The following is a 27,754-nucleotide window of genomic DNA, read 5'->3' on the forward strand; positions in this document are numbered from 1 at the left end:
TATATTCGCCACTTATGCCAGTGGACTGGACAGTGTGGCTGCCCCCCATCGGTGAAAAAGGAGTGGTCCGGGCTCCTCAGCAACTCGGCATTCACCTGGCGGGTGACTTTTTCAAGGACGGCACGGTTAAAACCTGGGAGCAAGTGGCAGGCGATAGAAGGGATCTCACACTGTTGCTCTACTTCCAGTTCCATAGAGTGCGCAGTGCCTTCCTAGAATTATTAGGGCCTGACCTAGCGGAACCACTGGAAGTTCTGGAGCTGACAGCACAGCAGAGTAGACACTGATGAGTGGTGACTACGCACCCGAACCATGTACCTTCACGTGCTGGTGGGGATGAGGGAGTGTGCCTGATGGATGGGGTGTGCAGAAGTTTCAAATCCACCACATTACCTAACACAGAGCCTTGTTGTGCCCTGGGGGCGACCAGTTCCCGAGGGGCGACATAGCAGTGTGCTCGATGCTAATCTGCAGGAGGTGAACTGAGGATTATATGCGCACGGACTTCCGAAGAATGTTTGATGCTGTAGAGCCAACCCATGACATTGTGTGTGTGTAACAGGGGGGAGTTTTTTTTGTTAATATCAATGATAGTTCTCACATAACCTAGAAGCTACTTGTTTCAAAGCTGAGTAGTCTTGCCAGTGCAGACCACAGTGTAAACAGGATTACACGGAGCTTGATCCTATGTTTGAAATATTGTGATCACAATTTATACAATGTTGATGTTGCCTGAATCACATGCATCTATATACGATATGCCGCCGGACCCCATGGTTGTCGGCTTATGGGCTGTGTTACTTTTGAAGTGATTAGCTAACTCACTGTTGCACGCTGCTGGTCCCAGGGTTGTAGGTGCTTTGGCTGTGTTTCCACTGTGGACCAAATAAAGGTTTTTGAAATAAAAAAATTAAAAAAATAAACTCTAAGGAAGTTAAAAAAAAAACTAGTCCTGTAAATGCTATAAGTTTCCTGGCTGGATTCCGTCCCAATCCGCTAGCAAAATTAAATACTGCCATCACCGTTTTCAAGAATGTGGCATCTCTACTGATTTTCAAAGGTCTCCAAGTAAGGTGGTAGTCAAAAAGAAGCCCTAAAGAAGTAAATGGAGGGACAGCGCGTATTCTCTCACTATTGACTATAAAAACCGGGATTTCCTTACCTTTTGCCCTATCAACCATAACATGTATTTTTGACTGGTGCACCCTTAAACCAAGACTCATCATATATTTACAAAAGAAGCCCAAAAGACACTGCAGCCCATTTGCTGTCCTGGAAATTAAGACAGTGTTGTCCGCTTAAATTTAAGCAGGCATGCCTACCTGTGGGCATTCTGCCTCAAGGTCTACCAGCTGCTTCTCTAGTTCATTTATGTATAGGGAGAACAGAAACTGAGCCATCACACAGCCCTGGAGCATGCCACTAGCCAGGCTAAAGACTGCCGTAGTCTCCCCTATGCGGTATCTCACACTATGAGTGCCGTCATTGTGCAATTGACTAGAAAAGTCAACTATATATTGCTTCATTCCTATGTCTGACAAAATGCTCCACAGTTTGGCTCTGTCCACAGAGTCAAACGCTGAGCTTAGTTCCATATCTTCCAGATGTAGCCTGGCTTTCTTGGCCATGGTATACTTTCCAATTAAACAATATAAATGTAAGGCTTGCTCCATCGTTTCCAGGCCAGGTCTGAAGCCAAACTGCAGCTCATCATGGGCCAACAACCTGATGCCTAAAACAACACCTGGTGGCCCCCCGCCCCCATGGACCAAGCACGACACCTGGGTATCATACTGGACTCCGAGCTCAAAATGGACCACCAGCTCAACTCCGTTGCATCCTCCTGCTTCCACACCCTCCGCATGCTACGTAAGACCTTCAAATGGAAAATAACAAGCTAAATTCAAGGACTCATTTTTCTTCTTCAAGCCTTCTTGAAGCCTTTCTTCTTGAGGGGGGCTATGGTGTTGGTGTTGTCGGTGATCCATCTGTGCAGAGTTTGGGCTGCGGTATTGGGGTCGGCGGCCTGACAATTTGGCTGCACTGTTCCTATGGGAATCAGGGTGACTGATATGCGTTTGGCTCAGTCCAAACTGGAATGACATGGCGAGCCAAAAGCATAATGGATTTAACGCAGATGTGTGCCTGAGGTTGAGTGTTTGATGTATTCAGCATTCCATCCATCATTAAGAACACATTATATATCATTAGAAGACTTTTTGAATGTTACCTCTAAAGTTTCTAATAAAAAAAGAGAACACACGGAGGTGTAGTTTAATAGAGAATGTAATTCAACCTGTCAACATCCGCTTCAGCAATTCAAGGGAATTTGGCTCTACGGCAGTGTTTCCCATACATTTTAGAACCACAACCCAATTTTGAGGATTTTAGTGACAAACCTAGTTTTAATAGACATGAGGCTTTTGAGTTTTTTAATGTAACTAAAGCATTGTGTGGTAGCTCACTGTCATTTTAAAATAGCACATTTTCCATTGAAATGGCCACTAAATTTGCACAGACATACAGTTTTACTGATAACACTATATGGGACACAAGCAATAAGGAGTGGAAAGTGAATATTTACCTTTAGTGCATCACAAAGAAAAGTGTCCTAATTCGATTTGATCCTATTAAAATCTTTGTTTCCATCACATTTCAGAATACAAAAATATGTTTCATTTTTTTCTTTCCTAACTGCTTAATGTATGCAGTTAATTTACAGGAATTTATATTTTGTTGTGTGTAACAAACAAATGACATCCTACAACCTTTCTTTTCACACTCCCTGTCACATAATTAATTTAAGTGACTGCAAATTGAGAGGAGTTTGTAAACACCAATCACCATGTTAAAAACATAAGCAGCGATTTGCCAGATGACACAGTCTGACATTTAACCTCTGCCTTAGAAGCATAGGAATATGAGAAGATAAATACAGAATTTAAAGGAATCTTTATTTATTGCTTGGACTTTCATGACCCACGTAAAATTGGCTCCTGACTCACTGTTTGTGAAACACTGCTCTACTAGGCTAACATATTAACCTTTAAATTGAAAAGTAAGAATTAAAGAAAAAATTCTAAGGGTAAAAAAACTAGTGGCAAACAAAAGTGTGATTATAAATGATGTATGCAATTGGCTCCCAGGATCCGAAGATTACACAAATTCCGATTGCCTGTTTCCAAAGGACTGTCAATGGTCTCATACCTGGTCTTTGAGGAATCTTGGGTTTCATGCTCTTCTTCCCTTCATAGTCCATCATTAGAAAGAACAGACCGTTTTATCTTTTATAATGTTGATTCCGGTTTATCTTTAGCATTAAAGGGTGAGCTGGAACACCCACTCCCTTTTAAGACAAGGGACCTGGGGCTAGAGTGCTCAACCTCTGGGCATTTTGAAAAATATCATACAATCCGGAAGGACCAGCATATTTAGTATACGAGTGCAAATTATGGTGACTCAGCACCGCTTGCTTCCTCCAGCCCAGTCATGACGTAAATCAGTGGACACAAAGGCAAAGGCTTGCTGGAGCCATCACAGCCCCTACAATCCTACAAATGACCTGGTAGGCTGATCTATTTATGGTCCAGCCACACTGGTGTATGTGTATGCTCCATAACAGCAGGTACATTTAATTGGTCTACCCCTGTCCTGGGCTGGCCTTATTGGGGGGTAGACCACAAGTAGGGGGAGTAGGAGGAGCTAAGACTAGGTCGTCCTCCGGGCATATAGATTCAAAAGAAAACCCAAAGTGTAGGGTATAGAGACCTAGTCCACAGGCTAAAGGCTCTTGACTCGTTCAAGTTAGGGTTTCCCCACGGTGACATGCTTCATCATTGGGGCCATCCCAGTCCTCTATGAACTGAGGCGTGCTGCGACTTGCGGAGTTACGTAGGAGCACTTGTAGGTAGACCATGTGTAGTGCAATTTTTGGGGGGAGTGGATGAAAGTGATTACAAATACTTTGCTAGTGGGCATCAACAAATTTTATTCCTGCTCCTAGGTTGGTATGTCTAAAAAGGGGGGTTCACTGTGGAACCTAACTATAATGAGTTGGGCCGCAGTGTGAGATCAACATGTTTCGAGCTTCCCCATGCTCTTCCTCAGGACCACACAGGGACCAGCACTGTGTATGCCACTCCTAATATACCTAAATAGGAAATAAACAATTGTGAAGTAAAGAAAAAATTATTAAATAAAGTGAATGCTGCTACTAATTAAGCATGTGCTGTTGGTACATACTTTCCCTATGACACGTTGTAAATCTGAAATGGAGAAAATGAAGAGATTGAGTTAGAAAACAAAGTCCCCCTCTCTTTTTGAGTGGGGGTGGTGATTATCTACTTCCAATATTGCAGTGCTCCTTATGGGTGAGTTGCTCCTTACTGGCGCATGCAGTCTTCCCAGACAATTGTGATTGTGCATAGGAACTATAAAAACATGCTTGGTAAACTTCCCAGGCAACCGGGATTGTGCCTAGAAGTAATCAGGGCATGCTTGTTTGACGCGCAGTCTACGTGTTTATACACAGCCATCAACATTCATTCATTTATTCACTCACAACTTAAGCAGTGACATACAGAAAAACACTTCTTGTAATCATAAGGTTAGGTGGTTTGTTACTGTTTGATAAGAGAAATCTCGCTCCATGGACCCGGGGGGGAAGGGGGGAGCGGTGTCACCCTGTGAAACAATCCTGCCGAGAATGAAATATAATGAACGTTAGTGCTCATATTCGGCAAAGGGAAAGAGTACTTTGGTCATGTCATGGTCACGAACGCTAATAAAAGAGAAGTAAGTAATTTATGCATGGCTGATGGCATGGAATTGTGTCCATAGATCGTGGCCTTAATCAAAGATTCTGACGGACTCAAGTAGTTGCCAACTATCCCTGTGAAAAAAAACGGGCACTTACATTATACGAGGGGTGCCGCATTATCACACCTATTCTTCTCCCCGCCGGACCGCATATTAACGTGTCTCTGGCGAGGGACCGGTATTGTAGTTTCATGTTTGTACCGCATGGTCTAGAGAGCTAGACCGCGCGCGAATGGTTGGAAAGGCCGCCTCTGATGGGAGGAATGGCAGCCATGTTGGATGGATACGCTGGTGTGCTCCGTCGTATTCCAAGATATAGCTCTTGAATGACTGAGTTTTTGGGCATCAGAAGCTATTTAAATCAATATTTATTGCATATTGTTAATAACAATAGCGTTTTTAGCAACCACCCGAAAAATATATATATATTTTTTAAACGGTATTGGTCGTGTTTATGTATAATTATCCAGCCAAAAAGTTGTCCGTGTGTTTCTACCAATCCCAAGTGGATGGTTTAGGGCTAATAAGTACTGTGTAATAATGGGGACAGAAGTGTATGGTTCCCCATATTACATACTGAAATTTACATGCTGGGAAATAAATGGTGTAGTGGTACCAAAGTTAGTTAGTGCATATTAGATGATGCAGTTGAGTCTCCCATCTTTTTTGATCAACTTGGAAAAATAGAAGAACAAAAGTTAGCAGTTCATCCGGTTTCATGTCATTGAGTGTCTTGTGCGTATTCAACATTTCCTAAATAATCCACACCAGGACTTCTCAGTAAAATAAGACAATACAACGTCATAAAAACAGTCTATGGTTACCGCAATTCATGCAGCACTAATATAATTTGGTGAGGAGGGAGGGAGGGAATTGACTTTGTAAGTTGACCTCAAATTCCCTAGCCGATAGGTCTGCCACCTTGATCTGTCAGATTCTCCAGATGCCCAGCAGGAATCTGCTTACCCCAATCCAATTACACAACTGTCTTCGTATCTCAGTATCCAGGCAGCCACTTTGTGCTCTTTGATTCCCAAATTCTGACCCAGCGGGACAATTCATCTTTTCCTACATGTATGGTCAAGGAGACAGAAAAACAGAATGTGCTAAACTTTTCCATGGGGACCCACACATTTGACAATGGGATTCCTGATTGTTCTTATGATTAGCCCATTTAACTGCTAAATGGCAAAGTGACAGAGTTCCATACCAAAGCTGAGTGTATTGTTGTCTGGCTCTCATCCAGGAAGCTCTCTTTCAAGAAGCTGTAGGAGTCTTTAAAGACCAAAAAAGCTTCTAACATAGAACCACCAATTGGCTGGGAGTGCAGCTCAGAGTCCCTGAATTGCCAGTACATAGTTTTGACTAGAGTCTTAGGAATTGCCCTTGATGCGCCAGGTGAACTCCATAGGCTCTCAAGTCCTGTTTCCCGAAGGGTGTCATTAATGTACCTGATCCATGGGATATCAGGTGAACCAGGTATAGACCCTATTTTCTCCAGACCTTTACGGAATGAGGAGAGCTCTGGGGTGAGCCAGGCTCTTCTCTAATAGAGTAAGGGATTCAGCCTTACCTTGACATTGACCGATCTCAGTCCAAGGTCTAACCTGAGCGGAAGAAGAGGAGAGCTTACAAGAAGCCCAATCAACTGCTGCATAAGCATTTTCCTACAGCTGTGAGGGAGATCACACGAAGGTTCCCCCACAGTTATGCTCCATATCATGCCATCCCTAGGGCTTGTGAATTGTATATTTCTCGGTCTGGCTATATTGGGTGAAACTGAGATTGTCATAGCATCTTAATGATATCTCCTGCTACTTGCTCTAATTTGAGTCTACGATACATAACAGATGTTCAGTTACATTCATGCCCAAATAATCTATAGTGCACACTCATTGTGGAGAGATCCCTGCTAGCATAGGATTTACCCTATTTAGGCAGCCTGTCTCCAAGACCATATATTTCATCTTGTTCACATTGATCTGTAAAACCCTCTCTCAACAGAAAACGTTGAATCGATCCAGCAACCTCTGGAGGCCCTTTAGAGATTTGGAGAGCAATAGGGTATCATCTGCAAACATAAGTGCAGGTACACTCTGGTTTTCCAACTTGGCTGCGTCGATGACAAACAACTCAGGATGGTCACCGAGATCATTGAAATACAATGGAAAATAATGTCGGTGGAAGGACACACCCTTGCTTCACCCCTCTATTCAATGCAATGAGATCTGTCAACTCCCCTGCGCTACCACATCCCAGTTGTGCGTAGTTGTCGGTATGTAATCCCCCTATGATCTCTAACAAGCGACCAGGGATCTCGGCAAGGACCCTCCACAATGTTTTTCTAGGGACAAGGTCAAAGGCTGAGCGGAGGTCGACAAATATGACATAGAGTCGACCCTTGCCTAGTGTAATAGTTTTGAAGTACAGCAGTTGGAGTCTAAATACCTGGCCAATGGTACTGACTGTTTCCCTCAATCCTGCTTGCACTGGGGTCAGAACCTCATTGAGGATCATAAATTCCAGCAATCTTGCAATTATTACTCTGCTAAAAAGCTTTCACGCACTGTCAATGAGGCTTATGGGTTGATAGTTGGGAGGGGAATACTGTGAGCCTTTTTTTGTATGTGAGGATGATTTCGGCCCCAGCCCACGTAGGAGGATTGGGGCCCTCATCATGATTGCAGTAAATACTATTGAAAAGTGGACACTCCAAACTCCAGGTTCACCCAAAAACAGATAGCCAGTGATTTTATCAAGGCCAGGAGCTTTATTAGGGATGATCCCTCCCATGGTTTTTGCAGTTCCTGAGGTTCAGTGAGAGGCCAGCCACAAAGCTTGTGTTTTCACTTACAAGGGGACTACGGGGCATATTATCAAGGACCGGTGTTAAAATTATCGCTGTTTTATCAGCAGGAAACTGCCGAAAAAACTGCGATAAAGGGCTTGATAATACGCCCTTGTAAATTCCTATAGAAGCCCATGTTAACATCAGGGCATGGGCTTCTGCAGTTTCCTGCCGATAAAACGGCGATAATTTTAACACCGGTCCTTGATAATATTCCCCCACGTTGCTTACTAGGGGCCTCAGATAGGCTCTTACCAGAGAGAGGGGACATCCTGTCTCTGCCCTCTATATAAAGGGTGGAGAAATGTGCGACCCCATCACAGGTTGTGATGTACAATCAATGGAGCACAATCCATCCCGTTTTCAGGACCACATTATGTTCCAAAAGAAACAAAAGTCTTTGGGTCTTACTGCCTCAAGAAGTCCCTCCCATTTTTCCCTTTCCCTAGCTTCTTTGCATCCAACAGGGCCTTTTTATAACTGTCCCTGGCAATTAGAATTACTTATCTACCCTGCGACTTCACTGCCTTAATCAATTTGCATTTAGCTTGTCTGCATGTTGAGTTAACCATGAATGGGGCTGCCTTTCACTTAGTCAGTCAGTCAGTCAGTTTTGCTTTATTCGATTTTGGATTAAAATCATAAAAGCATACAGTTAAAAAACAAACATAAATCAAACATACAATAACACAAAGTTTCTACAAGTTTAAAAAAACATTGGTTTAAAAGACATTTGCCCTCCAGTATGGATGCTTTCCTTTAAAATTACATATTTTTATACGTTAGGCATTCACAGTTCTACCCTTACATCATGTTCACCTTTAATAGGAGCAAGTTAATAAAGATTTCAATTTTTATATATGTTGTACACTGGTGCAAAGCGGTTAAGAGCGGAGGAGCTACAATTGTTCGAAGCATAGGATCTTCTACCCATCACGTAATTATAATTGCACCCTACCTCAGGTCTTAAGGAGGGTATGTATGGCGCACTGGGGTAAAAATCATGTAAATCCCAGATCGATATTGGGCCATCATCTTCTTGGGGCTGCCGGTCTCGTAGGTATGGGACAATATGCCTAAACCTACATTTTACCAACACTAGGTCACCAGGAATGTCTTTTGGGAGGGAGCCTAACCAGCCCACCCTTCTAACACACATTATTGTTCCATCCAATTCAATTTCAATCTTTATTCGGTTTAAAAAACCTTGTAAGATACAATACATTAAAATCATAACACATCATTATAGTATATAGTAAATAGCAGCAGTGGGTAAAAATATATCATCACATCTTATTTGTGCAAAGTACGCAAAAGTCATCTAAACTGGGATTAGCTAGATCCTGGTTGGTCCCCTTTCTATAAAGAACACTGAATAGATATACGCAATAGTAAAATAATAAATTAAATATCTGTTTTGTTTAAAAAGTGATATACACCATAACAATAAGACAGGCAGCACTATAACTAACAAACAGTCAATAACATGGTAAAATAGCCCATTACATTTAAGTTTTCTGATTTTTCTTTCTCCAAATCAAGGCAACACATAGGAGAAAACGACTTAGGCTAAACACAATCCAGATCGGGTGGCAGAGGTCTGTTTTTTGATAGCCAAAAGGTAACCTTATTTAGTAAGTCTTGTTGCCTTTCGGATTTTCCATGTGTGAGTGGTGGTACTCCTGAGAGAACACACACGTATGGGACGGCCTCAGGTGGAAGGTGTATAGAAGGTACTTTAATATTCTCTACTCTAGCAATAATATGCTGAGGTGGTACCGGTTTAGAAGCATTCTTAGGGGTTGTTTTATTGGGGGCTAGTTGTAGAGTTTTTAAATTGTTGCATGGTGTAGGTTGCGTTGGCACTATGGAGTCAACAAGGGGTTGATGGCGACTAATTATTTTAGTGATTTTAGCGGGAGATAAATTAATCTTGATCACATCCTCTATTTCCATCAGCTTATTCTCCAGGATATTTATTTTCTCCAACAACGGCGATATAAGAGATTTGAGCAATGATTCAATCAGAGTTGTTAGAGCCAGTTGAAGGGGGGGTGCTAGACTATCTAATTCTTCTGCAGCCTCTGGAATTGAGGGGTAGTTAGTGACAAACAATGGGGGGCTTAAACACAGTTTTTGCACCTTTGGGTCATTCCCATTTTGTTGAACCTTGTGACATTTCCATTTAGTGGGTGAAGTCTGCGTGAGCCCTGCACTTGGAGCGTTAACTTTTGTATGTAATGGGGTGGATTCCGGCGCAAAATCATTGTGGAGCAAAGTACTAAAGTGGATCATCTCGTTCCTCGCTGGAAGAACACAGAGAGTCCGCCTCCCCCCGTTTTGCTCCGAGGCCACTGAAGTCATCTGCGGCATCCCGCAAGGATCATCACTCAGCCCCACCCTCTTCAACGTCTACATGAGACCTCTCGCAGCCATCGCATGCCAACACAACCTCAACATCATCTCCTACGCCGACGACACCCAGCTGATCCTCTCCCTCACCAGAGACCCCGACACCGCCAGAACCAACCTCCACGAAGGGATGAAAGACGTCACCGAGTGGATGAAGAACAGCCGCTTGAAACTGAACTCAGACAAGACGGAAGTCCTCATCCTTGGACCTTCACCCTCCGCCTGGGACGACTCCTGGTGGCCCCCAGCCCTGGGCACCGCCCCAAAGCCGACAGACCACACACGCAACCAGGGCTTCATCCTGGACTCCTCCCTCTCGATGACCAGACAAGTCAACGCCGTCTCCTCTTCATGCTTTCACACCCTCCGCATGCTCCGCAAGATCTTCCGATGGATCCGATGGATCCCGATCGAAACCAGGAAGATGGTCACCCAGGCCCTCGTCACCAGCCGGCTGGACTACGGAAACACCCTCTACGCCGGAACAACAGCCAAGCTACAGAAAAGACTACAACGCATCCAGAACGCCTCCGCCCAACTCATCCTGGACATCCCTCGACGCAGCCACATCTCCGGCCACCTGAGGAACCTGCACTGGCTCCCCGTCAACAAGAGGATCACGTTCAGGCTCCTCACCCACGCACACAAATCTCTCCACAACCTGGGCCCCAAGTACCTCAACGACCGCCTGACCTTCCATGCACCCACCCGCCAGCTACGGTCCGCCAGCCTCGCCCTCGCCGCCGTACCACGCATCCGAAGAGCCACCGCCGGAGGCAGATCCTTCTCCTACCCGGCTGCCAAGACATGGAACTCCCTCCCCATCCACCTTCGGCTGACCCAGGACCACCTCGCCTTCAGGAGACAACTCAAGACCTGGCTGTTCGAGCAGTAGCGCCCCCCCTTCCCCAAGCGCCTTGAGACCCTTCCGGGTGAGTAGCGCGCTATACAAGTGCTTTGATTTATTGATTGATTGATTGATTGATTAGCCATACAGGGAGAAGCACTATTTAGTTTAGTTTTCAAATCAGCTGGGACATACTTGATTAGTTCCGCTAACAGTGAGTGGCTTTGCAGAATACCGGATGTTTCTGAGGGAGATTGCTCACTGGGGGTGCTAGCTATGACCTGGCAAGAATCATTCCCATTTGAACCACTAGGTATAAGCCGTGGTATACTGATTAAGTGGTGGTCTAGTGTACCATTACATGAACCCCTCTGGTTGACAGATTGTTTGGGGACCCCTTTCTGAGGCATGGTTCCGTTCAATTGGGTTGGGGTAATACGTAACATCAACACGAAGGCACAATTTTAGTGTTTACAGCTATGTGTCCATTAAATATCAGCAAGCATTTGGTAGTTCAACTTTCTTTACCTCCTCTGGTGAGGATTTCAAGGGGGGGTGGCCCGTCCAGTCCTCCTCAGGCCTCTGAGGGCCACAGAGGGCCCGCCCTTTGCCCGGGCTTAGCCCGGCGGATGCCCGCGCGCGGTCCGGCGACGCGGGGGCTGCGTCCCTTTTTGTGCGCCTCCTGGCACGAAGAGTGCGTATTGCGGCTTCCGCTGCCGCTAGGGCGTCTGGGCTTTGTGGTCCGGAAGTATTCCACCCTCCTCACTGCGGCCGCTGATGGCTGTGGACTGCGGCGGCGGGAGGGAAGGAAGCAGGAGCCAGATACGGCGGTCTCCGGGACGGCAGGTAAGGAGTAGAGCTTGCCCCCAAGGTGTGCCTACGGGCCCCCGCTCCACAGAGGTTGCGTCCCTTTTTGTGCGCCTCCTGGCGCAAAGAGTGCGTATTGCGGCTTCCGCTGCCGCTAGGTGGTCTGGGCTTTGTGGTCCGGAAGTATTCCCCCCTCCACACTGCGGCCGCTGATGGCTGTGGGCTGCGGTGGCGGGAGGGAAGGAAGCAGGAGCCAGATACGGCGGTCTCCGGGATGGCAGGTAAGGAGTAGAGCTTGCTCCCAAGGTGTGCCTACGGGCCCCCCTTTCACTCACCCAACCTTGTTGAAAAAAACCTGTCCTTTATATTAGCAAATAATATGGTGTCTCTTTGCGAAACTGGTGTTTGGGGGATGTCTACTGCTGTTTACCTCTAGGGAGTCAATCTAGGGGGAGCATACCGATTATAGGTAGAAATTGCATAGGTGTCACCACCTCTACCTAGAAGGGGACATGAACGGGCAAAAGAGAGTTAGACCATTGTGGCTGCTGATGGCTAATTACAGGGGGGCAGGTTGCTGGTCTATAAAAATATACCAAATAAAGGGGATCAATGCAGCTGTTTGACTCATGGACACTGCTTGCCCTACAAGTAAATACTAGGTGGGCCAGTTAAGGAAACCTACAGTAACAAAATTATATAGTCCCCTTTATGGTCTACTCTGCCAGGTCCTAACCATGCTACCCACCGGGTGAACAGGATATTATGTGCCTGTGACAAAGGGACGCTTTGGGCTTTACAAGCCAGCCTAACTTTTTATTAAACAACACGTCATAAGTCTCTTTCTGGTCAGCATGAAACTTTGGGACCCTACTTAAGATAACAATGTATGGGCATGACACTAGCGGAAGATTTATCCTTGGGAGCCTAGGTCCCCCAGCACTGTTGCTGGTGCTTTGGTCTCCCCTAACAGGTGTATGCTTACTATTTACCCCTTCTTTATTCTGTTTCAAAGCATCCTGCTGAAGCGGGGGCTAATAATGATCAGAGCTTGCAGGGCCAGAAGGTTGCTGGGGATTGGTTGTTGTGGGTACTCTATTACACTGCTGTTGGTTGGAGAGAGCCTCAGTACTGATGGTGGTCTATATTTCTCTTACCAGTCCTGTTTGGACAGCCCTGTTATCACTTGTGACGTTTGTGCTTCCTGTATCTTGGTGTACACCTTTAAAAGGGACAGTCTTTCCCTAAAGAATCAAATTGCGCGATGAGGGGACTAAGTTCAGCTCTAAGAAGATATTTGACATTACGCATGCAATCTGCAATAATTCGATCAATCTTGGCTAGATAATTTTCACCAGCATGGAGCTCAATTGGAGTCACAACAGAATGTGAGGGCTTGCTAGGTATTAAGGAGTCAGCTATACTGGTTTGGGGCGATGCATGCCTTACTCTTTTTAAATGCCACGATGGCTTTCTATATGGCCTGGTGCTCGAAGGCCCGAGTTTGGGTACCATAGTTACTAGAGGTTTGTGCTGTGATGGATCTTCAGGATATGGCAATTGGTCTTAAGAAGGAGAGCATTCTACTGAGAGAGCACTCAGCTCAGGAGACAGTCCTGCCTGGGGAAAAGTCGACGTTCAGTAAGTTCTATCTCCGTGCTGAGCACCCCCAAAGCCCTGTGGAGCATCTTTTCTATAGAAGTGGACTTGACTGGGGGTGAACATGTGGGTCAAATTTCTAGGGCTTTTTATCTTGCCCATCATTAACCACTACTGCGGAGGTAAATACTAGACAAAAATTTTTACTAGGTGAGGTTGGCACAGATCTATAAGAAAAGGAAGGTTGAAGGCCCTACTTTACATGGTGCACTTAAGGTATAATATATGTATAACAGAAAGGAGCAGCTGGGTCAGTTTATAATAATGTTTCATCTCCCCACCCCTGCAATGAGCTTTACCATGTGCAACTTGGACAAAGAAATCAATGAAAAAACACTTCCTGTAGCCTGCCTGATAGTGGGTGCAATAACAGATTCTGTTCACTGGGAAATCATCCTAACAACCCCAAATAAATTCAATCAATCAATCAATCAGGGATTTCTATAGCGCACTATTGGACATGGCTCCCGAGGACCAGTCTGGCAGCGGTGTTCTGGATGGTCTGGAGTCTGTGTAGTAGGGTCTTGTTGATTCCGGCGTACAGGGTGTTGCCGTAGTCCAGTCTGCTGGTTATGAGTGCGTGGATGACAGTCTTTCTGCAGTTGGGGGATCCACTTGAAGGTTTTGCGGAGGATGTACACGCAGTTGAAGTTAGTGGAGGTGACGGCGTTGATATGGCGGTTCATGGAGAGGAAGGATTCGAGGATGATTCAGAGGTTGCGTTCGTGGTCAGTGGGAATCTGTGGTTTCCCGAGGGTGGAGGGCCACCAGGTGTTGTCCCAGGCGGAGTTGCAGTATCTGAGGATGAGGACCTCGGTCTTCTCTGAGTTGAGCTTCAGGCAGCTGTTTTTCAACCAGTCTGCCACATTCTTCATTCCTTCCTGGAAGCAGATGCTGGTGTCTTCTGGATTCTTCGTGAGTGAGAGAATGAGCTTGGTGTCGTCGGCGTAGGATACAATGCTGAGCCCATGCTGTATGACGATGGCGGCGAGGGGGGGCCATGTAGACGTTGAAGAGCGTGAGGCTGAGTGAAGGACCTTGGGGTACTCCACAGTTGATAACAGTAGGTTCGGAGAGGAAGGGGAGTCTGATCCTCTGGGTTCTGCTGGAGAGAAAGGATCGGATCCAGTTGAGGTTGGTTCCTTGTCGCCGTGAAGTCTGGCTGCTAGAGTGCAATGAGAGTCGGTGTCGATGGCTGCGGAGAGGTCTAGGAGAATGAGGGCTATGGTGTGTCCCTGGTCGAGTAGCAATCGGATGTCGTCAGTGGCAGCGTGGAGAGCGGTCACGGTGCTGTGGTTGCTGCGGAATCCAGACTGAGAGGTGTCGGGGGGAGGTTATATTTACTAGCTGGAGTGAGTACAAAAGAAGACGCAATGGAATTAGTGACCTAGATTATAAAATAAAAAAATTACTGAACAGCATAAACAGCCATCTAAATGGGGTTCTCTCTGAGGCGTATCAACAACTTCAGTTGACTGCGAGGCAGAGGCGGGAACAACAATGAGCCGCCCTGGTTCAATCATTCAGAGGCTTAATCATTCCCTCACAACCTCGCCTTGGGTCCACTTAGAACCATGGCCTCTTCTTCTTCATTTTTTGTTACGTTCACATGCCATCCTGTATACTCAGTACACCATCTGTGTGCCTGTATCTGTTCCTCTCTTACAGGTACCTTACCTTAACGAGTAGCCCCATGGGAACAGACTGCGGGGCCCTTTAGGGTTACTTTTAGGGTAAGCGCTAGTCCAATCATCCGTTACTTTGTGATAACCTCTTCTTCTAATCATGTGAAATTATAAATATGTTTTGATTCAGTATTACACTACTATAACTTTAGCTATGGACGAAAACTACTTTTAGTCGCCCACTATGTGTAATCCTGGATATATCCTTGTCTTAATGTTATGTGTATGTGTGTTCTATGGAGTACTGTGGTGACCTACTACTGTTGAGATAATGCCACTGTCAATGCACCTGGCTGACTTCTACACATTTCTTTTAGGTCTCCCCTCTAGAGCAGGACCACTTGGCCTGCTCCCTGATTGACCCAGTGAGGTTGTATCTATCTCCTTTATTTTATTGTGTATATAATTTTTTCACTGTGTAGTACCGAGCACCCGAGGTCCTGAAGAATTGCCAGTTAGGCAAGAAACATGTCGACCTATTTAGAGGGTTGAGTTAGCCCACTGTGCACCACACGGTTCCTTTCTCCCCTCCCACCATTTTAACTAAGGGAGTCAGCCACGTGAATAAAGTCCCTTGTGGACTGGCTCACCTTCTTTTAATCTCACTATTCCCTCACAACTACACCTTCACCAGACCCCTTACACGCACTCAAACCAATAGCTGGAACAAAAGATTTCCAACAAAGAGCGCCTACGGCGCCCGTCAGACATTGCAGCTCCAGTCTGACGAGGAGCATGAGACCAATGATGAAGCATGACACCTAGGTTCCTTGGTGTGTGAGGTCTTCTAGTTCCAACAAGGGAACACCCCGTTCCCTGCTTCTGCTCTATTTCCATATTTACACACACATACCTCTTTAACTGTCCCTGGGGAACTTTGTATTCTTTTGCTTAATAAAAAAAGATGAAGCAAGTAGCACCCCTTAGATGGTGAAAATAATGCAGCGGTCACTTGCCGAAGTCTTAGGAGGTTTAACCCATTGGCTCAAAGTCCAAGTCCCCAATGATGGGAAGGAAGAAACAGTCAATCTCATTCCATACTGAGGATCACAGCTAAGAAGCAGGCCGATGGCAAAGAAAAGTGTGCAACAAGCACTTGCCAATATCTAGGCCGCATCAGGCGGTTTGAGAGTTCACTCACCACGGTATGATGGCAGATGTTAGAGGGGTGGCCCAGCCTCGATTAGTTGTGGACAGGCGCAGATGGGCCAGTCCTTAGCCTGGGCTTTGACTGGGCATGGGCCCCACACGCCCCACACAGCGTGCCTTCAGACCTCCCTAAACAGCGCTAATTCAATGGATTTGTGGGAATAGTTGCAAACCAAGGGGACTTCTGAGTCATGTGATCCACAGCGGTCACATTCACAATTGGAATGTGTGACAGCTTTGCCCTGGACCGGTTGGCGAGCGTGAAAGAGATGATTGCACCTTCCCAATAGCAGCAGCCCAGAGAGGAGGAAAAAGTGCACCATTGGTGCCCCACAAACAGTAGAGTCACTGTAAAACAAAATGCGCGTAATCCACAAGCATTTACACTGTTTTTATAGAACTGAGTTTAATCACCATTTGGAGGAATGGAATAAAATGCTTTTGTTTTTTTCTAAGAAATTTGCACCAATTCTTTGACACTGGTAGAAAGATAACGATGATTTTATTTACATTCACAATAATCAACTTTTTCTCTGCTAAGTGGGATGATATCCTAATATTTATCTTCAATACCCCGGAGGCACAATAATATTATCAAATTGTTTCTCAACCAGCTTTTAACTGGTTACTGATATACAGATAAAATATCATCCAGTGAACCATCAATTTTAGGAAGCATCGGTACCTCAAACAAATGTGACTAACTGCCCATGCAAACTAGCGTTTGGACTAGTAATAAACATACACCAAACAGCAACAATACAGGAGCAAAAAAACAATGTTATTCCCCATTACGTGAACTAAGGTTTAAATAGGGTGTAAATATCACCGGCACGCTGAATGTTGTGGTGGGTGAATCGAGGGGGGGGATCTGGTGTTTTCGCGCATGCCGTTTACACCTAGATATAACATAAGTTGGCAAAATATGCGCACGCGCAGAATGTTATCATTAAGGGCGTGTTTTGTAAAGGATGTTACACCTGCCCAAGTTAAAACCTGGGGGAACATTCTTTGCCATCACAGAAATGTGTGTAATTTACACCCAGGTCATGGAAGCTGCTGATGGAAAAACTACCACAAATTACATTAGGGCTGCATTTGTTCGCTAGCCTCTTTATCTAAATTACCACGTTAATGTGAACGCTTTTTATGACAATTTCCTGTGAAATGACTTTATGCTCGAGCCCAACACCTAAAGTGTCCCAAAACAGCTTCTTGTTACAGTCTGGCAATTGCTTCTGTAGGTGAGACATTAGAAAGCGCGGCGTTTACCTGCCATCTTTCTGGGCCGCGCCGCCATCTGTCACCGTCTTGACAAATATTCCCAGCTTTTCCAGGCCCGCATCCGCGCCGACCCCCATTCCAATGATGCTGATGCCAAGGCCGTCGTCATCTGTGAATGGCGATAACAGAAAGGAAAGGGATTAAAGGAATGTACAGACTGAACCAGCGTCAAGGCCAAACAATTCAACCAGGCCGGAAGAAAAAAATAGGAAAATAATGCTCACTGAGGGATGCGAGCTATGTTAACTTTATTTACGATTCTTGAGATATCTGTTCATTGTTCTGCGCTGCTCTCAGTTTACATGAATGTGTTTTCTTCTATTCTAGTACAGCCGACTGATCCCAAAATAATATGAAGAAAGGGACGTGGGTTTTCCCTGTTTGCCAAAGATGAACCATAAAAAATATTTGTTTTTCTTAAAAGAAAAGTCTGCCCTTTTTGAGGAGTTCAGATCCCGATGACCCTCAAAGTAGGTGGCCACAGGCAATAAAATTATTTTCCCCTTGAGGAAATTAATTATCTTTTAATCACTGTTTTTTGACCTTATGCCAGGGCACTTTACACCAGAGCATCCTTTGGTGGCTGACGTCTCCTTTACAATCAATATCTAGCAGAAGGAGGAAGGCTTATTGTGTTATGCCTGGGGGGTTTAAGAGTGTGTGATAGTGGCGTTTTCACCTGGGGTTGTATTTGCTTTTGTGATTTTTGTACTTGTAGAATGCATGAAATGTACTGTTGACGGCAAACTAGCATTTCTAAGCTGACAACTACTGAGAAAGTGTCTCTTTGCCAGTTCTGCATGATCTCAGACTCTATGATCAGACTCTAATAGAAATGACTGGACATAAATTAACACAAATTCATGCTTGAAAAAGTTTGGTTTATTGGTTTACTCATTTTTTATATCTTCATTTCAGCATTACCTAGTGTTCTATAGGCACTTCTTCCACTGGCTTATCTTTTTTATATGTACATTTAGTCTAGTGCAATTATGATTTAAGGTCCTTATACGCCACTGCACCTAAATGACTATTGGCAATTACAAAATTGTTGATTGTGGCCACTATTACTGGAAGACACAGGTGAGACATTACAGGTTGTGTCGGAGATGTGAATATTGCTCAAGGTTCCTCTGCGAGGTTCCATGAATCACTTTGTTCTCTGCTTTGTTACTAACAAAGTTATAATTCCACACTTCATCACCCTTTTTATGTTCTGGCTTAACAGCGCAGCTGTTCTCAGACATTTATGAGAACCACCAGGAGAGGGCCTTTGGCTCCACCCACGTGTTTGGAGCGACCAATCTATATTTTGATTGGGCAGAAGTTGTGCGCTTCCACAAAAAAGTGCTTCTCGACACACAGCTGTGATCATTTTATTCATCCAGCTGCCTGCGGTTGAACTTTCAGGGGCACACAGACAACATTGTACTGTTAGTAAGGAGTCTTAGATAAGTGGATAATTTATGGTGTTTTTCTCTGGCAGCAGCACAGATGAGAGGAGGGCACTCATTAACCTACCTGCAGTTTAAGGTCTGGTTGACAGTGCAACATTCACCGGACCTTTTTTAACCGACACCAATATATTTACACAGTTCTTTGCCTCCACACAAATACATATCCATTCCCATGCTATCTACTTGTAATTCTTCACATTACAATATAACATTCTTTTAAAACCAGACGTATTGGCACTGCCAATGTTTGTCTATTTTCAGACTGTCTTCCTACAGGGGACTTATCATTTTGGTTCAAGTAATTAATCTGATCTGATATCTTTATTGCTGAGATGTTATTCTCTTCAGTTGGCCAGTTCTGTACTTACAAACTAAGGCAAGATTTATTGAATTCAAGCAACAAGTATTCCTAGAAATCTGTTTTCTGCCTTGCAAAATGAAACCTTAAATTTGAAAAACAGTAAGGATCTTTAATGAAGTCAAATCTTCTGGCCAGAAACATTCTTCTAGTGTGGCACATTTGCTTGGTTCGGAAGATTAGAGTCAATCAATTGAAGTGGGAGAAATTGGGTTGTCTTAGTAAAATACTAGGAACAACCTCAAGGTCGGAACGTTGTAGGTATTCACACACATTTTACCTGGCACAGCAATATTGTTCATTTCACTCTAGAAAAAGGTTAGAGTAAGTGTGTTACTGAGGTGGAAATGGAAGCAAAGCACTCCAGAAATAGATAGGCGAACAGATTTTTTAATCCAGAAGAAAATATTATCCAGGTGGTGGCAACTAAAATAGCTAAAAGTTATAGTGCACATTTCTGCTAAATGTATTTCTCTATATTCTTCTGGACAATCTTTCAGTGTAAGGTTGGTAGAGGAGGACAACTAATGGAAATACATGACAAGCGTGATTTGTTTCTATATGTCAGAGAGGAATCAATCAAACGTTTGAAATTTAAAACTTTTTAGGTAAGTGGTTTCTGACATTTGACATTTTTTGGAATCAGTCTCTTAATTCCTTTAGTAGACACTACAGTAAAAATATTGCTGAATAGAGTTTACATGCGCTCCCTAATAACTTTTTATTGCATCTAAAATAAAACACCAACAGGCACATGCATCAAAGCTGTTTGTGATCGCAAACAGTGCGATTTGCAAAAATCGTCCGTTTTCGATCACAAAATTAGCTTTTGCGATGCATCAAGGGTCAATGTCCCCGCAAATTTGAGAATTCGCAATTAACTGCGAGTACTCAAATTTCAATTGCATTAAAGGAATCACAAATTGAGATTCCTTAAATGCAATGCATTAAAGAAAAAATAATTAACAATTTCGCAAATAGGACATTGAGAATGTCTTCCCATACATTCCTATGGGCCTTTAGGCCCATAGGAATGAATGGGGAGGTATTCCTGAATTGCGAGTCACAATTTGCGAGTCGCAATTAAGGAATGCTTAGAAATCGCTATTTTTAAAGCGATTTCTACATGCATAGGCTTTTGCGATTCCTAATTGCAATTCCTTAAAAATCGCAATTAAGAAATCGCAAAAGCCCACATTGATGCATGTGCCTGCAAAAGCTGGCCCTTCAATACTGAGCCTGTATGAACAAAAAGGTTTTTGAAGTACAATAAAAGAGAAGAATACATATTTTACTCCCACTCCCTGCAATTAGGCAGTCAGTCACATGTACCCAAAGAATGAGCAAAGACACTCAGCAGAGATTCACAAAGTAACATTGTGTATCCCGTTGTCTTAGTAAAGGTAAGGTGCATTCAAGCGATTGAATGACAGGCATTGCCGGGCTATGGTCCATGTACATGCAAGTTGACATTTGTTTCTTCACTTCTTTGCACCCATTATTGAGAACACCTGACTTAAGAAGGAGCGCCTGAAATTTGTGAATTCTGAATAGAGTCTCGAAAGAGTGCCGGATTAGTGCAGAAACCTTGCCACATGATTGACAACTTAATTTGTGTGTCAATCTTTTTTTATTATTGATTCAAAAGAAATACTTCACGTTACAACTCTGAGGCTAACCACTCAGTGTTGGAGGAAATTTATGAGCAAATAACCTATTATCACGTGCTGCAGAACAAGCGGTTGTCTGACAGAATATTGAGGACAAAATATTGTGTGGCCAAAATATCAAAGCAAAGCTGTTGAGGACAAAAATATCAAGAAGGTAAGTATACATTTGCTATTTTTAACTCCAGCTCTATTCTCCTTGAAGATATGTATACATATATATGTATTAATTACAGAGTGGCAGCGGCGAGTCTTGGCCTGATTTACAAAGGTAAACTTACTCTTTTGCATAAGTTTATGATTGCTTGCTATTCGCAAAGGGATTTACAAGTAGTATCCTTACAAGTGCGGAGTGTCCATACATAAAAAGATAGGGCAGGATGTGCCATAACAGCCAGAGCTGTTGACTTTGGAACTGGGGAACCAGGATCGAGTCGGCGTGAGGTCAACATCCTGTGAATCTAGACAAATCACTTTATCTACTTGTGTCCACAAAAAATTAATGTGTCCTTGTGTAGTGTAAGTGGTGCTCATGTAAAGTGCTCCAATACCTTTGGGTGGAATTCACACTATGGAGAACTGCAAAAAAAAAAAGATAGGATTGTCCTATCTTTTTTCAAAGAATTGCACAACCTCACCTACTTTCACATCTGTCATTCATCTGTGCCATTTCCTTCTAACGTGCCTTTTCACCTGTAACAATGGTCAAGGAAGGCACAAATCTCCAGTGAATCATCTGAGTCATAGTTTCCTTTATAATCACTGTAGCGCAGCAAAGTTGTTCTAATTGCTGATCCCTATGATGTTAATGGAGGGAAGGCCCATAGAGGCCAGAGTGAACTTTCACCGAGCTGGAGCTGCAGGCTTCATTCATGCTCGGGTGCACTTCCTATTTGGTTGGTTGTTCAGTTGTCTCTTTAGGAACTGTTACAACTAAGCCACCAGCGTGGGGTTTCTTGGGTATTTCCAAAGATCTGGTTATGCAATGAAGCTTCCTTCATTCTTTTTGTATCTATAGCTCACTCAAAAGATGTAAACAGATCTGCCAGAGTCAGAGCTATCATACTGTTTTGACTCCAAAGAAGGGACATTCAGGGGAAGACAGGAGTTGCATTTGCTGGTAGGTAAGGGGTCCCAGTCAGTTTTGGGGAAGCTCCTAATGCCCCAAGCATTTAACATTTGATATGGCTCTAACAACATTTGTCTACTTTGTAGAACTACTACCCTCTCAGCAATATAGTTTACAGCTGAAGTTATTTCCTTCTCTTAATGCTGAAGACAGTTGCACCAATATCATATAATCAACATTTGACTTATTTATTTAAATGTGATGTATTTATTTACCCATTTTAATATTAATTTTGTTATTGTGAATAGCTATATACTAGGAGGCTGGTGCTACTGCACTGTACAATGAGTAATAGAATGGGAAGGAACGTCAACTAATGCAGAGGGAGACCCTTCTTTTACCAGAAATAGACTAACACCCTTCGAGTCATCATCAAAGAGTCAATAGACAATGCAGAATTGACTATTGTAAGAAGTTGGGTTATTACTCGTGCAGGATGGAGGCCTCAACTATCTCCTCACTTTGAATCAAGCACCCCATTGTAGCACCTGACACTCTCAGGGTTGCAAAGAGAAAGTGGTGTGAGTTAGTAATCTCCATCCGCTGGCACCCAATAACAACATTCAATAAATGATTGTGCAGTCAGTGCTTTTTCTTTGAAGAAGGAAATGTTCATTTATTACACACACACTACTGAATACTATACATTCAATTACAAATATATACATCAGGAACATGAAATTACCTTTGTTGACTTTCCAAAATCAGTACCCCCACTTATACCAGATAGAAAGTAACAATATAGGGGTATCATGTTAAATAAAGCAGGCCAATTGGCTTTGTCGTGGGGTCACCACATTCCAAGAACATTAATCAAATGTTGCAAAATTACCACCAAATCACAGAAATCAATAACCATGTTTGCATGCAACCATTATTGTCAACAAAGCATTACATTATTTATCAAAAATCACTGTCAGCAATATATTTTAAATAAAGCATTTTAAACCAACATTACACATGTCTGGGAATCTTGTACCACTCCAGGTGACATAAAATGTAGCCATAGGACAAACTTCTAGAGATCACTGCGCTCTAAAGTTGTAGAGCAAAAGATTCAGCCCAGAATACTTCAAACATGATGAAAAGTCGCGCCAGGTCGGCATCTTGGGACCTGGAATACATAGGTTTAGTGCTGTAAAGTTGACCAAGCAGGGCTGCTGTGTTCCTGCAGCCCCCTAGCACTTTCCGACAACTTTGGTGGTGCCCCTGTCTTCCTTGGGGCATCACAGGAGTCAAGAAATGTACAATAAAACCTCTTGTGGGGCATCATGGGGCGCTAAAAGCAGGAGTGATGTATACTTTATTAGAGGATTCAGTCGTAGTGGATTTGGTGTGTGCGACTTCGCACTGATTGTCTTTCAATTTTGGGGAGGGATGCCCTGGTCCCACCTGGGACACCCCAAAGCCTGTTCTACAGCTGGTATCCACGAAGGGAAACCCAAGGTCCCCGTGACCTTGCTAAAGCCCATTTGAGGATTTGGGCATCCCTGAGAGTGGTTGGGTCCCCAAAGGGACTTCCCATGAGGAACAGCCCATAAGGCTCTGGGGCTCGAAACATAGTGGCCTATTGACTGTCCGCAGTGGAGCAAGGGAACCGGTAAAGTGCTGTAACCAGTGCTGGGTGCCACCTGGAGAAACGGTTGGCCTCACCAGACCCCAATTTGCTACGGGAAATTGAGCTCATCCTAAATCTCCCAATAATTAGGACAAATTAGTGCAGGAGAAGGTGGGCATCACCTTCATTCCCTACTCACAATTATGCTTTTATGAATGTGGAGTACTTCCAGCCGTGAGGGGAACAGCCAAACTTACCCTCTTTGCCCTACGCCACTTTCAGCCTTGGGGGGGCCAGCTGCATCGCTGAACTGCCGCACCGCCGCACCGCCGCACCGCCGTGAGGGGAACAGCCAGGCGGCAGGCGGCAAGACTTCAACACCCAGGAGGCCCTGCAAGGATGCAGGAGAGCCTCGTCATCGGGGGGCGCCTGAAGCCCTCATAACGAGCGCACCACCTACGCACCGCGGGACGCACTTCCAGCCGTGAGGGGAACGGCCAAACTTATCCTCTTTGCCCAACGCCTCTTTCAGTCTTGGGGGGGCCAGCTGCATCGCCGAACTGCCGCACCACCGTGAGGGGAACGGCCAGGCGGCAGGCGGCAGGACTTCAACACCCAGGAAGCCCTGCAAGGACGCGGGAGATCTCGTCATCGGAAGGCGCCTGAAGCCCTCATAACAAGCGCACCACCTACGCACCGCGTAAACGCACTTCCAGCCGTGAGGGGACCGGCCAAACATACCCTCTTTGTCCTATGCTTCTTTCAGCCTTGAGGGGGGCCAGCTGCATTTCCGAACGGCCGCACCACCGTGAGGAGAACGGCCAGGCGGCAGGCGGCACGACTTCAACACCCAGGAGGCCCTGCAAGGACGCTGGAGAGTCTCGTCATCAGAGGGTGCCTGAAGCCCTCATAACAAGCACAGCACCTACACATGCGCGGGTGTGACTAGGCAAAGCCCGGGCCAAGGGCGGGCCCGTCTGCGCCCGTCCACGCCAGAATGTGGCAGGGCAGGGCCACCCCCATTTGGTCTCAGGAAATTGTACATTCTGGCTCTGGAATTGGGCACTGTTTGGAAATAACCCCCAGAACCAACCAGGTGACTGCCTATTTTTTCAAGGTACTTTAAGACAGTGAGACGATTAATGTACTTTCCCCCCCTAAAGTGGCAGTGGGACCGTCCTCTTTTTATAAGATTGTGTCTTGATACGCACTAACCAGCTTTCTTTTATAAGCTCGATTTTATAGGTCCGATTGTAGGGATATTAATTGTGTTTCAAACGTGCCCAGCCCTTTAGTACTCTTGACCTTGTGGGTTCATTACCCGCACTTTGCCTATTTTGCATACCTCTTAGTTCTTTTTTTTTATTAATAGCATTTTTTAACTGATCTTGGGCCTTAGGTACAAGTGTTTGCACCCTGTACTTTGTTTACAACTATTGCTTAGCACCTTAAATTTAGATTTTACCTTGCTGAGTAATTCAAAGTCAGTTATTTAACAACCTTCTGTAGTGCAGAAAACTAACTAGATCATAGCTAGGTATTGTATTTGTTCAACCATATACGTTGATTTATGATGTCGAAACGAAAATGTAAAAAAAACAAAAAACAATCCTGATGTTGACCCCTCTTGTTCTACTATAGATTCCTATCTAGTAAGGACTGTAAGTGCTATCAACGTAGAGATAGATAGGGCAGAGCGTCGCCTATCATTAGGAGCAGGCACGGTGACAGGAGAAGTAGTAGAGCGGGATGAAGAGTTGGCCCCAAGCAATGATAATACTGTGACCCCGTATCTAGCCCCATCTCAATCTCTATCAGCTGAGGCTCTATTAGTGCAATCTCATAGCGATCCACCTACACAAAAAAAGAAAAGGAGCTGCAGGAAAAGCCAACCAAAAGCAGGGACTACTCATAAAAATAAAAAAAGGGCCTCCAGTTAACACTGCTGTTAAACCACTGGAGAAAATCTCTGATCCAGGGTATTTGTCTGATGAGCAAACACACCACCTCGTAACGCTTTTAACACAAAAATTAGAAGCAAGTATTAAACCTCTATACGATAAACTTGATACACTTAATAGAGAAGTTGATAAACTGAGTAACTTGATTAGACATATTAGTAAAAACCCTCAGGAAATTGTAAATGGGTCCCAGGTGGGCCATTATGAGCCCTCTAAGCAAGGTATAAATATTGCAACGACCTCAATCAAAACCTTAAACCAGTACGAATTATAAGGAATAATAAGGAATTTGAGGATCAAGGTCCAAATCCCCCAGCTCCAAAACCTGATGCAAATAACATTCAAATAGGTCCCAGCCATTCCGCAATTAATGCCAGCCTAGAGACAACTAACATCCCTATCATGTTAAGGGAGAGCGCGGAATTGGATGGAAGTACCTGGATGTCGGTTAATCTTCCACCCGTATGTTGCCCTTATGCGGCAGTTTTGGTGAATGTACCCCAAATAGAGCCTAGTAAAAAGGAAACACATGACTTTTTAAAAAATAAAGTAGTGTATTGGCTTAAACAAAATTGCAGTTTCCCTGTGAATCATGCCGAACAGATACTCTTGACGAGAAGAGTGAACTGGATCGGGCCTTTAAGGAAATCACTGCATGGGGACTGCGTTATCATTCATTTTAGGAACTCTAACTGGGCTTTGGAAAGAGCGGCTACTTCTTTGCATAGTTCTCCCGAAGTATCACTTCTGCCTTCAGGGTTCTTTTATAGACATTTAAGGCCTGTACCCAATAAGGAGGGGGAATAGGAGCCGTGCAGAATTAATCCAGTTATGTTGTCTCAGCCGTACTATGGGTTACCCACATCCAATAGATTTTTACCCCTTAGTTCACTTGATATCAACGATTGACAGGGCACCATCCATCTACCCGTTGGGAAATCTGAAGGAAACGGGTCGACGGCTGTTGAACCATCTGTAGACTATGAATGTAATGTGGATAGGTCTGTGCCTAATCTAACTATTCCCGAGGATTCATCTAGTGACATGAATCTACCCGCACTAATCACTTTAAACAAGGAGATAGACACCCATATAGGGGGGCACCTACCCAGAGATAAAGGGCAAGTAATAGAAGAGGTTATCGAACCACTGATAATGCGCCCCCGCCGGGGATCGTGAGTGGACAGTAATTTAACAAATGACCAACCCACTGAAACTATAGGAACCACCCCAGCCAGTGGTTATACCATTGCCACCTGGAGTTTAGCAGGATTGGCAAATAAAAAGGATGCGCTGGGTTGGATGGACTTTGTTAGTAAATATGATATAATTTGCCTACAGGAAACGTGGATTATCGATTATGTACATATTGAAGAATTTGCCTCCTATAATATAGCTGCAATCCCCTCCACATCCGGAAGAGCAAAGGGTGGGTTATTAATCCTTCTGAAAAATACCCTGCTGTTAAAAATCAAAAAGGTTATTAATGTAGGGCACCATTCACAGATACTGTGGTTATACCACAAAGACGGTTGGGATGTTTTATTGATTAATTTTTATAACAACGTATTTGACTCAACTCGTTATCAAATAGTACTCGAATTAGAGAAAGAGGTATATAATTTGGCCATGGTAGATAACAAAAATTTTGCTATCATCTGGGTCGGAGATTTTAACATCCCAACCTGTACTCTTTCTAAAACCAAAGTCTGCGGGTTCAGCAGTAACGAAGGGGACCCCTGTATCTATTTTCCGCATAACAGCTACGGAGATTCCCTAAATACCGTCTTGGCTAAATCTGACCTTGAGGTCATGCAATGTGGGCAGGATGGATTTGGGAAAGATATTCCAACTTTTATAGGAAGAAATGCATCTAGTATTATCGACCATGTAATAGTCTCTGCTAATATTGTGCATTTATGTTCCACCCCATGGATTGGCGTATTGTTATTGAGCAATCATAACTGTATTGTTGTGCGATTGTTTCTGTGGAAAAAAAAACACCAGCAGAACAAACAGTTATTAATAATATTGCCCCATGCAGACCAAAAGGGACAAGAGTGAGGTGGAATGGTATCAATCCAGTAAAAATACTTAAACATATCATTTATAATG

At 44.2% G+C, this 27,754-nt stretch overlaps 1 protein-coding gene across 3 annotated transcripts in view; it reads right to left on the bottom strand.

Moving 5' to 3' along the window:
- Positions 1-27,754, bottom strand: part of PPP1R9A (protein phosphatase 1 regulatory subunit 9A) — a 782,694-nt gene that overhangs the window by 419,201 nt on the left and 335,739 nt on the right. For all 3 annotated transcript variants that reach the window (XM_086941937.1, XM_086941939.1, XM_086941938.1), the window contains exon 4: positions 17,498-17,618. In XM_086941937.1, coding sequence (XP_086798063.1) covers positions 17,498-17,618 — 121 coding nt within the window. The remainder of the gene's footprint in view (positions 1-17,497; positions 17,619-27,754) is intronic.

The sequence above is a fragment of the Lissotriton vulgaris genome, chromosome 10 (genome assembly GCF_964263255.1).
Source record: "Lissotriton vulgaris chromosome 10, aLisVul1.2, whole genome shotgun sequence".
Classification (NCBI taxonomy): Eukaryota; Metazoa; Chordata; class Amphibia; order Caudata; family Salamandridae; genus Lissotriton; species Lissotriton vulgaris.